The sequence below is a fragment of the Corvus cornix genome, chromosome 6, assembly GCF_000738735.6.
Source record: "Corvus cornix cornix isolate S_Up_H32 chromosome 6, ASM73873v5, whole genome shotgun sequence".
Lineage (NCBI taxonomy): Eukaryota > Metazoa > Chordata > Aves > Passeriformes > Corvidae > Corvus > Corvus cornix.
The window spans coordinates 19,850,143-19,867,986 of record NC_046336.1 but is presented as its reverse complement, the minus strand read 5'-3'; the positions used below and the strand labels follow the sequence as shown (position 1 = coordinate 19,867,986).

The following is a 17,844-nucleotide window of genomic DNA, read 5'->3' as shown; positions in this document are numbered from 1 at the left end:
AGAATTACATGTCTAGTAGCACAGAAAACCACAGTGCCTTGCTTAGTGCTTTAAGTCTGAAATTCCTGATAAAAACCTTTGGAAAATGAAAATGAGTAGCCACAAAAGCTTCCTTGAATTCAGTCTCGCATGATGTTCTCAGCCCTGTTTGGAAGCTTCTCAGAAGCAGTTACTACAGCTCTCAAAACATTTCAGAAGCCAAATAAAAGCTTGTGACACACAGGGCTCAGAAAAAAAAAATCACTGTGTGGTGTCTAACGGTAGCATGTTTTTCTAGGTCGGGCAGCCTGTTACACAGAACTGCTGGAGACTGGCCTTCCTCACCCAGATCCAGCATTTCATTTATAGGACTTAGGTCTAGGCTTTGGTGAACTGGAATCTATCTAGGTAACCACTGCATCACGTGGGTAAGCACACCTCACAATATTAGGAGAGCACTAAAATAACAGTTCTGTAAAATTAGGTGTTTCGTTAATTGGACATGAAGTCCCAATTCTACAAATGCGTTTTCTGGAATGCTGTAGTCACCCGATGCCAGCTGAAAGATGACTATAAGCTTGTGTAGGTATGTTCTAGAATGCTCCAAGCCCATGGTCCTGGCAGAGATGTATCTAGAACGGAAGCAAAGTTCAAATGGGTTTGGTTTTTGTAACAAAACAAGCCTCAGCATGGTAGAACCTCCAGAGATTTGACTAGCTGTTCTCTATTGTATTAAGAGCTGGTGAGAAAATCAATGTATCAAAAAGCCAAAAATGCTGGTACCAGGCAATATCGCCCCCTTGTTCACAGCAGATGAGTCCTTGGTTTTTTGCAAAAGCCTTGCACTGTGGCATACACTGATGAAAATAGAAACACTGTAACTGGTGCAGGGCTGGGGGCAATGACATTGTTAACAGCATATCTCTTTCAAGGTCTGCCTTTCAAATAGGTTAGTCCACCAGATAAAAAAGCCATTTTCTTACCCTTTCCAAATTAATTTCTGCCCTTTAAAGTGATTCTCTCCAAGAACTGCTTGAATTTCCTGAACTACACAAAGCCTTCCAGATTAATGGGTCCTCTCACCATCTTTACAGTTTCCCTACACAAGCCAAAACCCCAAAATTGGAGGAAAAATTTCAGAACCACTGAATGAAAGTAAATACTGTAAAAGTCACTTTCCTGAACTGAAAAAGCACTCCTGGATAAAAGCACACTACTTGTAGAATGCACATGCAGATGTCTCCTCTGCAAGTTTTGAGAATTTTCTCACTGAAGCCATTTAGCAGAATGAAAATGTTCCCTTGACAGGCTTTGGAAAACAAATGGCACCAAAACTTTTTGTTTTTTTCATGAGATATGATGCTCCTGAAGAATGCAAGCCATAAACACACTGCTCCAACATTTTCAGGTGTGGCTTTATTCTAAGAGAAGTCCAACAACAGCAGAGGCTTTCGTGACTTCAGGGCTAAACCTGGTATGAGATACTCGTTTTAGATGGCAGCAGTGCTAACAGCTATGGCAGGGCTGCTCTGCCGTAGTGCCTTAACCGGGAAAAGATCCAAGGGATCCAAAACTGGAATTCTTCAACCTACAGTTCCAACAGACTTGAAATGAACCACAAGCTGTACAGTCAAGAATTCATTCAAGATAACAGGAGCCCTAAACTCCAGCTCCAACTATTCAGTTTACTTGTCCACAGACTGGAGAGGAGACTTTGTCTTTTCCTGAGCGGATGCTTTCCGGACACATTCCAGTGGAGAAATTCCTGAAGCACTCACAATTACAGAATTTTGCTGTCTTCAGTGAAGCTGTGTATATATACCTCATGGGCCAAATTTGGTTAGATGCTGATGTTGAAGCTAGAGCAAAATGTAACCTTCTCATTTGTCTTAGCTCTGCATTAAAGATAGTGATAAGAACGTGCTATCAATTTTACTGTTTTAGTACCAAAAGTGTAAAAAGTGTTAGTGTTCTGGGTTTGTTTTATAACCTGAAACTTGTTAAAGAAATACACCTAGGACCATCCTACAAAAAACAATTTGTGTGCCCTTTACACACTTTGGAATGTAATTCTGGAGAGGAATTAATAGACACTGTGGCTTCAAAACATTCAGACAACAAAAAGAGCATAATGTAATGATTATTTGCAGTCTCCATTTCCTCCAATCCAGCATTCACCACTTTTTATGTATTAATTACAAGAGGCACTTTCTACGTGCACTCTGCCTCAACTGAAAATATTTACAATTGTATTTACCTAAAACATTTGGTCAAGACTGGCTATTGCTTATGCAACTATTTACCCAAATCCCTGGTCCCTGTACCAGAAGTGGGAAGAGAAGCACTGAGCAGCCAACTGAAGAGTTATCAAAAAGCGTGAATTCAAGAACCAGAAACTCTTAAGAAACAACCATGGTAAGAGGAGTGTTGTCTGTAAGATCTTTATTTCTTCCATAAAAGAGGAAGGACTACATCATCTAAGCAGAGAGCTTCCAATTTCTATTAAGCAAGATGGTTCAAGCTGTACCCACATTTTTGGGGAGGAGGGCAAGGAGGGGGAAGGGGGGCAAACAGCCTTGCCCCAAACAGCAACCATAAAGACAAGCTGTTGAAAACTGGTCACATTTTGCACTCCCTTCAGAAACCAAAAGGGGGAAAACTAAGCGAACTCCCAACTTACGTGCTAGGGTGGCTGTATAAAAATGTCAATTATTTAAACATAGTACTTCTCTGGAGGAACTTGCTTGCAGAACAAAAGCAATGCCAGTGCAGTAAGTATCTTTTCAATGTCACTTTAGAAGATATACAATCCTATCTGGATATGCAAAAGCAAGTAATGCCAGAGGATAGAAAAAGCAAGTAGGCAGCCCACCATCCTGTGGCATTAAAAAGTGATTAAATGAAATTCACAAACGGTTTAGTGAAGTTTCTGATAGACTAATCACATAGCAGTGCTCTAAATAGAGAAGCAGACCCATTATCAAAACATTCCCTTTAAAAAAACTTTTATCTTGGCAGAGTACTTAATGTATTTATTGTGTGGAGCTAATGGCTTCTCACTTCAGATTTAGAAGAACAGGGATGAAAAGAGGGCTTCCCACAGCTGTATGCACTAGCAAGTACTAGTACAAAATCCATTCTTTGCTTTAAGTCTCCATGTTTTGGAACAAAGACAAACTACTGACCCAGTTTATAAGCTCATATTAAAATCAGCCTGTACTTCAAAACTTTAAAAAAATATTTCTGTTGAGCAGCAGAGTGTTCACCTACAGAAACCAATGATTCACTTGAAACAAAACTTAATTATTTTCTGACAGATTGATTAAAATTGGCCAGGGACATCAGAGCTGAAAGCTCAAATACTTTTCAGAAGCCATATGCAGCAGGATGCACTGCTTCCCACTATTACCCACCTGTACAGTTCACCCAAGCTCCAACACAACCCTGCCAGAATACAGATGTTTCTCATCGTGGCTACTGCATTATCAGTACTTTTTATATAGAGACAGTACAGTGCTAATCAATACAAATGCTTGGCTCATTTTTTAAATTCAGGAAATTTCCTTCTCCATTGGCAGGTGCTCTATTTCAGACAGCCACACTGATGAAAACATCCCTACATGGCAGATGTCTAAAAAAAAACCATGAAAAAAATCAAGCCCAGTGGCTCTCAAATCTGTCACAAAAACATTCAGGATACTTCTAGCTAAATACAGTGCATAATTAACAGTCATCTTAGAAAGACTTAACCTTTATTTGCTCATTTATTTCAGTCCACGCTTACCCCCACTTTTCCCAGTACACTGGCTGGATCACAAAACACTTATCCACAGCCAAGAAGAATCTTTTTGGGTTGGTCATTCATTTTGGAGTTGTACTGTACAATACAGTTGTAAGCAAATTCTGAATTCAAAGCAGGGGGCTTTGATAGATGAAAACCACACTAATATTGTATACAGAAACTGGCGCTCAGCAGTGTTGCCTTTTCAAACATTCTCAATTGCAAACTCATCTATTTTCACAATCAAAACATTTTTGTCTGAAAAGTTTATTTTAGTTTTCTGAACACTCTAAAGCAACTGTGCTTTTGATGTTACACAAGTGTTCAGATAGGATTAACAAAAATTAAAATGTTCTAAATTACAAATTTAATTCCTGTAAGAGCTTGAGAAATAGAACAGAAAAGCATGACATACACACATTGTGAAGAAACCCCAACTTTTCATGCAATGGCAGGCAAGATGTAAAAAGCCACCCGAATTCACACATTTTTACACCGAATCATCAGAAAAAGTACTCTGTAGTAAATCTGTACATCCAAATACATTTGGGATCTACGCCTAAGTTACATTATTTAATGTTATATACACTTATTACCCCTTGTATGATGTCTAAAGGAAAATCTTCATTCAACCCAACCCCCCAAAAAAATATGCAAGACTAACTTGGAAAAAAGGAAAATCACTTTAGACATTCAGTTAAAATGTTGGTTTTGTTTTAATCTAGACCTCAGTGTGTTTATTAAAAAACAAACAATCCTCTTCATTTAACATTTTGCTTTCTAACTGTACAGTAAATTGCATTGCAGAGAACACACCCCGTCTTCAGACTGTATTTTCTTTGGATGGATTTAAGATGTAGCTGGATATTACTTTAAAGATAAATAAAGGGAAGTTGGTCCAACTAGAACAATAGCTGATATATTACATGCATATGGGGGGTTTATATATTTTTAAATTATTTTTTAAACAAATGAGTGTAGGGTAGTTGATATTGCAAATAAACCAAAAAGCACCTGGAGTTCAAAATACAAAACCTACCTCCTTATCCTGGCAATGGCAGTAAAAATCAGAAGAGTAATCTTTCTGGAACAGCGTTTTTACATAATTTAGAAATGTTGAGTACCAGGAAGACTACTAATCAAGTAGTTTTAGCAGCCAAGTTTCCCTCTTTTTATTGAATGGAACAAATGCTTTAAACAAACTGTTTGTCCTCTTCACTGAAGAGAGCTAGTCTATTCATCTTTAATGAGCTAGGTTTTTTTGTTTTTAGATGTTGGTTTTTTTGGGGGGGAAAGATTAGCCACGTACTGTAGTAATGCCTACTGTATATAATCCAAGCATTTGCTGTGAACAGTTGGAGAAAGCAGTCAGTAAGAACCTAGGATCAATGAAATAGATGTTACTTTAAGCCATCCACAAAATGGAGACCCATATGGTGCCCAGTGTTAAAACCCAAATCTCTTCTCGCGCTTTTTGCTGTGCAAGTTCATCCCCAGGAAAACAGGAGCTGATCCATAGTTCAATTTTCTTATTTCCTTAGTCAATTTTCACATTAGTGTAGATTTTACGAACAAAGGCACTTGTTCCCATGTAACCAATAGCTCCTGCAAAATAAGCCAAAAACATTGAATATGTTAGAGAGCTGATCATCAAAACAAGCCAGTGATAGAAACCACACACACTTAAACAGAGAAAGTCACATAAAGCACATACTCTGCACACAGAAACTTCTTTACCTGCAATACTGGTTCTCAAACTCTAATTATCCATGCTCCCCCTGAATGGCTGGCAGCAACTTCCCCTGTCTAGCAATCTAAATCCATTAAGCCATCTTACCAAGAGGCCATGCTCACTTGGCCTTGATAAATATAGCAGCCCCCCTACTGCTGCCAATAACCAAGTCCATTTTTTCTGAGCAGAGGGTAAAAAACATACAATCACCCACTCCGCAGGGAAGGTGGATGGGAGGGTGGGTTTTTATTATAAGTTACATGCCTTCTGGATGAGTGTTTTATTGGCAGATGGTTTCTTCCCTCCCACAAGGCACAAATAATAATAGATCCCCATCCCAGGAGTCTTACACTTCAAGGAGGTCTGTACAAAGACATTAACAAGTAGCAGTTAGTAGTTAAAGAAATTGCAACCTGTGGTTTTCAAATTAGTAGGAGTCATGAGCAAAGTACGCATTGTCACAGCAGTAATGAAAGAACAGGTCACTGAGTTTTTGATAGGGGCAACATTTTATGCAGAATCCAAAATACTGCAGTATTAGGGACATCTAGAAAAATTAAAGAAATGCACTGGACTAAGGCGTCTTCTCAGAAAGAGATTCAGCAACCTGGTGAAACCCAGAACCTCAGGTTTGCTGGGCTCAGTAAATACTGTGGTCTTACAATATCAGCAGGGAACGTCTTCATCTCTTCCAAGCAAAATGAGAGTAAGGCAATTTGGTTAATCGTCATGTTTGAAGTTGAAAATCAAGCAAGAATTAGACAACTGCCGTCTGACTGCCAACACAGTCATAAAATACAGGATGGATAGAGAAGTCAGGGTCTGAAAATCACTACAGAGAATTCCTAACATTAAATGCGTGGACGCTTAGTAAAGAATAGACTCTTAAGAGAAAAGATATTCTTCCTTCCTTGAATCAATAGGGAAAAGCTCAGAACAAAGTACTGCAGTGAACTAGGATGCACCAGAACTGCAGAAGACATGTTAAATATAAAAGTCTAACCAATGCTAAAAGTTTTATGCCAAACTTTCCAGTAAAAATATCAAGTGATATTTTTGCCTTTACATATTAAGGCTGTACAGACCTGCAGCTGGCATTGCTGACTACGGAATTATTCAGATCCTGAAGAGTTCTTTAAATCCTGGAGACTGATGGGATGATTTATGAAGTCGGCCATTAAACTGTCACAAAGTTTTGATTTTTAGACCCTCAAAAGCCCAATATTCATATCTAATCAAGAAATCTGCACAAGGCAAATATGATAAATCATTCCAATGTTTTTGGAGTGGTAAAGAGCCTTTGGATTCAGCTTCTGTACAGCACAGCATTCCAAGTTGTTAAATATCATGGCAACTATTGCACTGGCCAGCAAACCAGGGATTTGCATTATTAACTTGGGGAAAGTAGAGTCCTATTAAAACAAGTACAGCACACACAAGATCAGGTTGCTGCTTGCAAGCAAGCTGAGAATGCAGCAGAAGGAAAGCCTGGCTGTTCAAGGAGAGACCAGTGCAACATTTGGACAGACCCAAGCACAGGCTGTGAAGAGGTGATGTGAGCTTGACATCATACAGAAGCACATGCAGACTCTTCTGCAGCTTGTCAAGAAATTCATCTTCTGTCTTATGAAGTAAACGAACAAAATAATGGCACTGAACTCCTGCTTTAAGACTCTCCAGGTTCTTCCTGTTAAAGCAAACACTGCCAGCAGATCCAATGCCCATTTCAGTTGCTAAACTGAGGTACATTCCAGAACTCGTTCTTTGAAAGTTTCTCTAGTGATGTGATGCCAGGTATCACAGAGATTTGAGAGAACAAAGCATTAACTGTGTTTCACTTGGGATCTAGAGAATGCATGAGATGGAAGTGAGGGGGAGGAGTAGAGAGCAGCAGTCAAAAGAGACCACAAGCTCTCATCCCCATAAACAAATCATAACCTATTCTGAATCAGAGAGGAGCCTTATCCATGAAGGCCACTAATGGCCAATACCCAAGGCAGGGATTAAGCCTCAAGGCTACTTCACAGGCATTGAATAAAACATGGAGCAGGGAGGCAGAAACCCTGGGCAATGAGGACTAAAGAATGTCCTCCTGATTCAAATGCAGGGCAGCCAGTTCATTTGAATGAAAAAAAACATAGTAAAAGGAAATTATTTATTTATTTATTTATTTATTAAACACCTTACCAGATTATATTTATAACCTGGTTATGGCCTGCGTAGGTTTAGCAGAAATAGACTGCAAGCATATTTCAGCAGAACAATAAGCTTTTAAATAAAGAGAAAAATCCAAATACTGAGGAAGAGCAACCACAAAGCAAAAAGAGATTAATTCCCATCTATTGCTTCAAACCAATAACCAATTACTACAGTTGTGACTTTGTAAGGACCAAATTCTTTTAAAAGCTCTTTAAGTATACTTAGAGTACTTATCTGAATGCTGAAGTGTGGTATTGCAAGAGGCCTAAGTTATGTAGCTCCTAAGCCTTCCACTAAGTTGGGAAATGAGTCTTAACCTTTTCTGCCACTAAGAGGGAAGCTCAAAAGGTTTGGAAATTCTCATGGGCTCCCTAATGTCCAGTCCCAGACCTGAGATGCTCTCGGAGAGCAGCAAACTTTGTGGATCAAAGCATCCCACTACATGTGGTATTGAGTTCACTAGGCATTGTCAAGGGCATTAAACTCAGAGCTGGATGATCCATGCCTACAGAGAGTTCCCCTGTGGCTGCTCTGGGCCCTAACTAGTTCATCGCACATCCAGCTGTGATACCCAATACACCCACTGGTGTGAGCCTCCAAAGAACAGTTCCACACACTTTTCACAGACCTACAGTCAGTAGCACACACACTGCACAAGTCTTTAACACAAATGTATTTGTTAGACCTCAATAGCTGCAAGTTCCCTACACAAATGCTTTTTGACAGGGGATTTTTTTTGCCACTCCACATGCTGAAAATGGGACTTATCGGTAAAAAGGAATCTCACAGCTTCTCTTCCAACATACTTAGAAAGACAGAAAGAAATCTCAATAGAGCTGTGGAAATAAAGTTTAGTGTGCTGAAATATTTTATGTTATTGAAAAATTTGATTTTACTCTAATGTTCCATCAAATAGTGTCCCACCATGAGAAGTAAGCATTTGACAATCTTTCTTTTTCACGTTTTAAAATACATTTTGATTACAGAAGCTGGTGGACAAGCTTGGCTTTTGCATCATAGACATTTTAATCAATACTGGCCTGAGCACTTTAGAAAGAAAACATTAGAGCTGAAAAGTATAAGCCTAGTAAAGAAAAAAAACAGCTGCAAGACTACCAAAACAGCAGGGAAGTCTTGTAATGTGCTAAGAACCTGATGAAGCAAGACTAAATTGTATGAGAGAAAAGGGGAACAGGTATTCAGCTGTTAAGCGATGAATTCCCTCCCCTTTTTATAAAGCATTGTGGTATTACCCACCCTCTTGAGATACCAGGAAATGTATACTTTACAGAAGTAAGTTTCTGTAAGACATCTCATGCCTCAAATATAACTCTAAGAAACCTTTCCACTTGTTATAGGACTATTCATTCACTACAAAGAAGTATTAAATTAAGATCACTTACAAAAACCCCAGCATTATAGAAAAGTGCAAAAGAATCAAGAAGCACTTTCTGAAGGTCATTAAGGAAATAATAACACATGAAAAAGTGTTTGGCTTTCTCAGATGACCTCCCTGACATGTACTATGTTTTTCTCCAAGCATCTGTCAAAATAGCATCTCAAAAAGCAACGAAATCCAGCTGCACCCAGGAGCACCCTGCACTCTCCTCACCTGTGAATATTGCAATACTTATTTCTCAAAGGTTATCTTCAAATTTGCAGTCCTCTGTTCTGCTCACCCTCATATATACATGCCACAAGATACAGATGGTACTGTCATCAGTGTGCTATCACTGATGGCTCAATGAGTGCACCTAGCTCCTTGTCTTGGGCAACAGTAAAAATTCCAAAGCAAAATGCTAGCATGATCTCAACTTTATTTGGAATTTATTTTGCAGGATTTCTTGCCAAATACTGAGTCTCTCAAACTTGCACTGAGGGTGAAATTCTCTGCACAGTACATAAATTATCTTCGTATCAGAAGACACAATCCATAGGAATCTCCTATATAAGGTAGGAACCAAGTATAAGCAGAAAACTCTCTGGATTCTTCTTAAAGATTTTTTGAGCAGATCTTGCAGACATACATATTCTACCACCAAAACTATGAGCTAAGGTCAGAAATATGAGTCTGAAAAAATGTTAGAAAACTCAAAATATCTGGAACTTACCACACATTATTCCCAAAGCTGTGCTAAATACTGCCATATAACCAAAGTAAAATGATGTTTGAAACAAGCCATACATCCTGAAAAAGAAAGATAGAAATTTATGCTTGGTATTTCCCCCATTTTTTATCAATAAAACTTATTTGGCAATATAGTAACCTGATATTCAAGCAAGAAAACTATCACTTACTTTGTCTTGAAAAAGTAGTAGTAAAAGGAGTACATGTAAACATAAATCGCAGTTGATGCCGCAGAAAGAAAGCTTGTCCATTGCCTGAAAGTAAACATGCATGTCCATCACACAACTAGCCAAAAGGCTTCCCAAGAAGATGCACAATGCACTTGGAAAAGACCCATCTAGACTGAAGAAACACTTCTTCTATTACAAAAGTCTCACAATCTGGTTAAGTATTAAAATACTGTAACACTTACCACCTGTAATCCTCTGCGTTTAGCAGGAAATACGTACAAACGATGGTCACACAAACTGTCACAATGCAGAGGATAACCAGAACCAGCATCATAAAGCCATAAACATAGTAGATCTTGTAAGCCCAGAATGAAGTAAAAATGAAATACCTGACGAGAGTAAACAAAATATGCAGATGATATTGTAATGTAACGTAAATTGTAATTTTTAATCAAACGGGGAAACAGCTGACGTACTCACATTTCAATAAAAATTGATCCAAAAGGGAGGATTCCACCTAGGCAAACAATAACAGCTGGCTCCATGAACCTGAAAGATAGTAGAATTAGTTTAGGGACAATTAAAATATTTCATTTATAAACATATTAAGACCAGATAATTAATATAGCACAGAACATTGTTTAAAGGCATGCTAAAAAGAACATTTCTGTTTCTTACCAGTAGATTAGAAAGATTCCCTCAAAAATGTCATGTGTATGGATAAAAGAAAAAGTTATTCTTGGGGAAAGCTGAAACAAAACACGAGGCTCATGCCTATTACCTGCACGCATTAGGTTAGTCATCTAACCAGCCTTAAGGCCACAGAAAGAAGCTTTCTTGACAGAAAGAGCCTAAGCAATCAAGCCCCATGACATCCACCAGCTGTGAATGAAGGCAGTGAAAACACATTGTAGCTGTTGATGGCTACAAATACAGCAAAAAGTGCAAGGAAAATTTCACAGGATAACAGTTACATAAATAAGAACCAGCGTTCATTTTTAATGCTATACTGAGTCATGAACATTTAGCTAAAAATGAATATCCAGCTACCTGTAGAAGACACTGTCACTAAAAGGTGACCTCTCTGTGGTACTTGCAATGATGCTGAATCCAGCAGTAACCAGTGATTTAATTTGCAGCTTCTTGTATTATTTATAGGAGACTTGTCTAAGTTGATGGTGTGTTACTTCATCATCGTCAAGAGAAGTATCTTTAACTGTCATGCTGATCCAGAAAAATCCATCGGATTCCCAAGATACAGGTTACAATACAAATTAAATTTTAACATCTGAGCTGCACAACCCACTAGGACATTACAGGCTTACATGTTTCAGTGCCCTTCTCACTTTGTCTCTTCCATTCCTCTGAATAGGGAAAGCAAGAAAAATCTATTCAAAAAATCCTCTGAGGATATTTTAATTTCCATAGCTTGCTGCTTCCACCTCAGAATTAAATTAATAGGAAAAAGTGATTGCATTCGTAATTTTCCAAAAACCTAAGTATGCTTTTTGAGACTAGGCACCCCTTTACATCCACTTCAAAAATTATAAAGGCTTCTTCACAATTCAAACCACATACCTGCAATATTTTAGGCTCTGTGCCATCAACAAAAGCACAGAATTGAGAACAGCATTGCAAGCTTCTCCCCACCATAACCCTGCAAATATGTCTCAGCTTCTGTATGGAGACCATTAATCAGAACAGTTCTGCCTCCAAGGCACATTCAATCCTAAACCTGTAAGAGGCATTAACTGAAGAGGAGAAGTTTTAGTGTCAATATACCTATACAAGAACTGAGTTGGCACCACCCCCTTTAAATAGGGACTGAAGAGCATTTCAGGCAAAATCTGAATCTGTGATCTAGGAATGTAAAATCTGCTACAACTATTAACCATGGTGTTTTAATTCAAAAGAAAAATCATATTAAGAAAATGTCAGTTGAGCAGTTGTTCTAGGCACGACTCACTTTAAATTAAAAGGAGTTATTTCATTAAAACTGAACACCAGAACACCAATTTAAATGTACTGAAGTGAATATTTCTAGTTAACATTTATGCTCATCTTTACCATTTCTTCTCTGGTATAGGACGAGGCACTGCATTGACACGACATGGAAAATTAGGCTGTCCTGACAGATTTCGGCCAAGAATCGTCCCAACGAGGTTCAATGGAAGGATGACAAAGAAACAAATACAGCACACTGCCACCTGCAAGCAAAAAATTAGAGTTGTAATAAAAAAAAAACAGGTCTAAGACAACAGTAGAAGATAATCAACCAGTATTAGTCCTTAGTAGTTATTGCTGTAGAATCATACTCCTACTTAAGAAGCATTAGTCAACGTGTATTTTATCAAATGGAAGCATTTTTTTCCTAACAGACTTTCTAATAAACATCATTAAGTGTATTTTCATGCATCACTTGAGAGAACAGAACCATTACAGGTTGCTTTACTGTTTCCATCTAATCATCATACCCAATACATTGCACAAGAAATAAAAGGAAATCTTCATGGTACTTCATAACAGAAAGTGTTGTCAGCGTCTTTTACAGTTTTGCAGAGAGTGCTAGCTCTGGGGATTAACATATAACAGTTAGGTAGTTGCACACAAAACTACAACTGTTGGGTACAAAATTTTAAATCCAATCAAAAAAACAAAACCAAGCCAAAACCAACCAACCAAAAAAACCCAAACCAAACAAACAAAAAACCCAAAGCAAAACAAAAAACCCAACAAAAAGCCCCAAACAAACCCCAAACAAACCAACCAACCAACCAATCAACCCAATAAGAATCACAAAACCATGTCAGAATGCTACCAATTTTGATTCAATTTTGGGTTCCATTTTTTCCACTATGCACCAACCAGGAAATCAAGAACATAGACTGACAAAGAAACCAGCAACCACTGGTAGGCAAAGATACACAAGTTAGAAGCATAATGACTCTACTTACATATAGAAATCAAGTTTATGCACAATGCTGGAAAGGTCAAGCCAATGTTACAGCTCTTTCTAATGGAACAGCCTCTCTAAAAATCTACCATGAATCTTTTTTTTGCCACTATACTTATCCAGCTCCATTTTTTCTATTCCTTAAAGGCAACATAATTCATCTTCCAAAATAGGAAAATTTCAAGTGTTAAGCAAGACATTCTCTACTCGTAAATCTTTAGCACAAAATGAATTAGCATTAGACAGTTTGGTAACTTTTTGATATTGATAACTAAAGACAGAGCAGTTGCCCATAATGCAATCACCACAGTTCTGAATACTGACCCTGTGGCCTTTTCTACGCAAACATATGAAAATACTGCCTTTTAATGGCTTTGTAGCCTGGGGGTCTGTGTACACCCTGGTGCCTCCTGAGCAAAGGAGGTACATTTGTCTTCACTCCAGCAAAATGCAAAGTCCATGGCAGCACATTAATGCAAAACAACGGAGAAAGGAGCAGGTCTACGAGCACACACTGACTTGCTTAAGAAGCAGTTACTCTAAGGATAAATAAAAGCTGCTCATGTATGTTATATCTAAGAAATCTACGTCAAGTGGCTGAAAAGAATGATATTAGCTCAATACAAACTCAGCATTAGGTGAATCACACAAATTTAAGACTATATTTGGCTAAAGTCAGTGAGTTATTCTTCTATTACTGGCTAGCTTAGGTCAGATGTGAAGGGAAAACATTGCCTGGGGTTGGATGGAACAAGCCTTCATGCTTCACAGGAGGGGTACACCAAACTGGTGGGTCAACAAGCAGAAGCACTTTCCAGACTGCTCTGTATATCTTTGAGGAGAGGTTATTAAACAATTACTTCATGAGCCATTAAAATAGGAAGCTTCACTGGTAAATAAGGAGACCCTATGTTGTACTTACACTTGCAGTATAAATAATATAATAACAATACAGCAGTTTTTACACAGTTAATTTAGTATCTCCCATTTATCCTCCTTCCATTACTCAAAAAACACAGGTAAGCAAGCATAATGTTTAAGTAGGACACTGAGGTTGCCTAAGAATAAATTTCAGGAGAAGCATACAACGCGCTCAACGGATACAGGTTCTGCCCTTGAAAACTGTTCAGTCTAAAGGAATGAGCAGATGAGAATTTTCAGAGAAAAATGTCAAAAAGTATCAGAAACCTCAAAGAACATCATCTTGAGCGCTACGTTTATTAAATCCTCACTAAAAAGTCACAGCTTGTTTGAGGTACAGTGGGTAGAAGAGATGTTCAAGAATTAAGGCTTGGATAGGATCCAAAGAATTTCTCAGCTGAACATAATGAAACCATTTCCATTTCCAAGAGGAGAGTGCTCTGCTTCCTGCAGCAAGGCCATCCGGATGCGTTGGGTGGTCCATGGGGCTCTGCGGTGTTGTTCTGACAGGTAGGTTTCACACCTGGCTGAGGCAGAAAGCTCAGACCCAGGCAGCATGAAAGGGCATCGGTACTGCTCAACACAGACACAACTGTCTTTTACAGTGCAGGTTTTAAGATGACTGTAGCTTAATTTCTTGACCTTGGAAATCTCCCCTGATTGGGGAGTGGGGACAGTGGTAGAAAGAGAATTCACTGCTTTACTGCATAAAGAAACTGCCCAGGAACAGCCCTGGGCTCTAAGCTCACCTGGAACTACACTCAGCATCTTGTATTTGTCCATCTTGCAAAATATGTCTATTTTACAGAATCCACACAGAAAGAATATAACCTTGGACACAGAACCAAGCAAGGAAAATCCAGGCCTAATTACTGATTAGCTGGCAAACTCCTGGACGAAAAAAGGCTGTCAGTAGCATTTCATTCTAGTGACACCCTCCGCAAAGCTGAATGCCTTAAAATCAGGTGGGCAAGGACAAGGCCCAAATTCATCCAGCAGGGCTTGGCTGTTGTGTTATCCAGAAAACTGACTCAGCAGTAGCTCTGAAATCTAAAATATTCATCTGCATAAAACAATCTGAGACAGACCAAGGTTCCTTGCATAATGATTTCAGTAAGTACAGTCAAGCTGTCCCCAGTAAACCTATAATTGGCATCCATCAGAAAATCTGAGTGCTTTTGGTTTCATTATCAGATCAAAGCATGACTGATAATGGTGTAATATCTTACATTCTGTTATCCATTGTGCTGAAAAATGAACTGATTTCAAACAGAACAGCCAGCATCTTCAGTGATACCTTGTAGCAGCACTAGATAAAGTCAGCATTTTGTTAAACAGTGAAATGCCACCTGTCTTAATTCTATGCTGTGTTCTGAGGACACCTGAAAGTGAAATACATTTTTTTCCTTTTATCCTGGAGCCATTTCAGAAGTCTAAAATTATCTGAGATAATTTTGCAGTGCAAAGGAAACCCAATTGAGCAAATAAGGATGAACCATAGCACAGGCTCAGGAATGCCTCCTACTCCCACCTGGCTCTGATACGTTGTCCAAAATGAAGATGTGAATGTTGTTCTTTCTGCTGAGGTAAGACCACCCTCCTGGTGACAGCAACCTGGTGGTCTGAGTAAGATGACCAACAAAACCAGTACTGGTTGTACACATCACGTTGAACTCAGCAGCATCTTCTTTCTTGCTTTCCACTCATTGTCTGACTCACAGGTAGTCTACCTGCTCAGACTGATGACTGGTAAAACAACTTTCTTCACTCTTGGCAATAATAAGCCTTCTCTGGATGCTAGAGATGACTGGGGATAGCTGGTGTTTTTCAGGCATGTACCTCTTAATTTCATGTCTGAGGTGAAGACAGCGCCCCTCCTCTCAAACTAAACAGGTAGAGCCCATAGCCACAGATAGCAAGGACAGCAATGATGCAGGCTGGGCAATATCCAAACCTACAGAGTCTAAATCCTAACTAAAGCAAACACAGGGTACTGGGATAACAAGTGTCTTAAAGATAAAGTTACAGGATTTCTGCCTAAAAGGTTTCCAAGAGTAAGAATACAACGGAAAAAGCAGTTCAAACACTTAATGGCCTCCACCATCAGAAATGGAAAGGAGAAATGAAGACAAGATCAACACACATACCTGCTCTACCCTCCTGCAAAAGTCACCGACAATGTACTGAGAAAAGCAGACCCCAATAACAGTAGTTGTGTGATGAGCAGAGATAAGAAAGCTGTGTCTTTACAAGCATTTTAAGAGTTATTACTGTAACATCAGCCATGAGAAATTCAGAGAACTGTTTTAATTACTACTTCATAAAACACAAATCATGAAAAGAGGCAAATACATTACGTTTTCAAACCTGTTTTTTCATCAAGAAACAAGCACAGGTTCTCTATAATCCATATTACTCAAGACAAATTACGTGAGCTTTTGTACATTAAAAAATGCTTGTTTTATTTTGACTGTTGCAATTTTGTTGTACAAAGTATCTTATTTATACACCAGCAGCTGATTTAGTTTGCAGGTTTTAGTTGCCATAGAAGAGACTGTCAACCTCACCAAGCCTGCATTCTAACTCCTTTTTGTTTTGTTTTGATGGGGAAAGAATATTCTACTGCCCTCGACTGAATGTGCAGAATTCAGTTTTCCGTATTTGAAAGGAAATATTGTCAAGAGGGATATAATTTATTTCCTAGTGCCATGTGTTTCATATTTTCTGACAACTGTAGATTAAACTTCATTCAAAGGTGATAATTAAAATTTTTATGAGCATATCTAATATTAAACAGCTACTGGCAGGCTATGGTGCCATGACTGCTTAATGCACAGGGAAGAAAAGCAATAAAAATTAACTGTCAAAGCAGCAGCTTGATCTTCCCTGTCAGCTACCAAAATGCATTCTCAGTCATGAGACACCCTCCCATACAGAGGTTACTAAATTTGTATAATGCCACCGTTTTCTGCACATCATCCAAACATTACAAGAAAAAGAACAGAGCAAAAGGCTTCAAAATGAAGTGTTACTAGTTTTATTACAACTAAGTTGTTAATCTAGAGTGTTGCTCTAGGTAACAAATTGAACTGTTGAAAATGTAGGCAGAAGAATTAAGCTCTGTCTATTTTTAGCAAAACTAAGGGATATGACCAAGGGTTGCACAGTCACTTTCAAACAATTTGAGGAAGCACCCTGCTGAATGTATGTAACAGGATTTTTTCTATTTTTAGCCAGGTGTATTTCTTTATCTGGCTCAATGAATGAAAATCTTTGGCACTACTAGGTCCTCTTTTCTCAGCAGCAATCAATACTCATATCAACTCAAAGCTGTCAGGGAAAGCTGCAGCTTGGATTAAGCTATCTGTTGGAGGAAACACTTTTTTCTTTTCCAAACAAGGTATAAAAGATGCAAACACTAGGGTCTCAATCCCAAGAGAAATACAGTGTGCTTAAACTTATTTAATTAAATCATTAGAAATGCACACTGGAAACATTAGCCACAAAGGAACCTACTGTTCAAACAAAACAGAAATGATAAATCTCAAAACAGTTAATAGAAGCTGCATAGATTCTGCAGTCAGAATATTACATTAGTCATAGTAGCCTTAATGGAAATCTTTAAATTATGCATCACTCACAGAACAACGTAAGCATTCACAACTTATGAAATGCCAGAATTAAAATGGTTGCTTCAAATTCAATCATGCTGTACTCCACAGAAATTCTGTATTACTCAGTATTTCTGCACAGAACTAGTACCGTACTGTTCACACATATTATGGAGAAGTCACTTTGCATACCATTATTTAAAATTCTTCTTAAAGCTTCCATGCTCCACTTTTTACGTATAATTCAAACACAAAAAATATAAAGATGATTGGTAAATACACCAAAAAGACTGATAAACATCAACAGAAACTGAGTCGAGATCTGTAACAACTTCAGAACTCTATGTTCACCAGTAAGAGGACATAATCA

General features: G+C 38.3%; 1 protein-coding gene across 2 annotated transcripts in view; it reads right to left on the bottom strand.

Annotated features, from left to right (window-relative positions):
• Nucleotides 1–2,404: 2,404 nt before the first annotated feature.
• TM9SF3 (transmembrane 9 superfamily member 3) overlaps nt 2,405–17,844 on the bottom strand; it is a 47,077-nt gene continuing 31,637 nt past the window's right edge. The window contains exons 10-15 of one of the 2 annotated variants that reach the window (XM_010411646.4): nt 12,057–12,196; nt 10,470–10,538; nt 10,232–10,378; nt 9,990–10,073; nt 9,803–9,879; nt 2,405–5,365 (exon numbers count right to left, since the gene is read on the bottom strand). In XM_010411646.4, coding sequence (XP_010409948.2) covers nt 5,298–5,365; nt 9,803–9,879; nt 9,990–10,073; nt 10,232–10,378; nt 10,470–10,538; nt 12,057–12,196 — 585 coding nt within the window. In that variant the 3' untranslated portion in view covers nt 2,405–5,297. The remainder of the gene's footprint in view (nt 5,366–9,802; nt 9,880–9,989; nt 10,074–10,231; nt 10,379–10,469; nt 10,539–12,056; nt 12,197–17,844) is intronic. The other variant, XM_039554163.1, reaches the window with a different exon arrangement.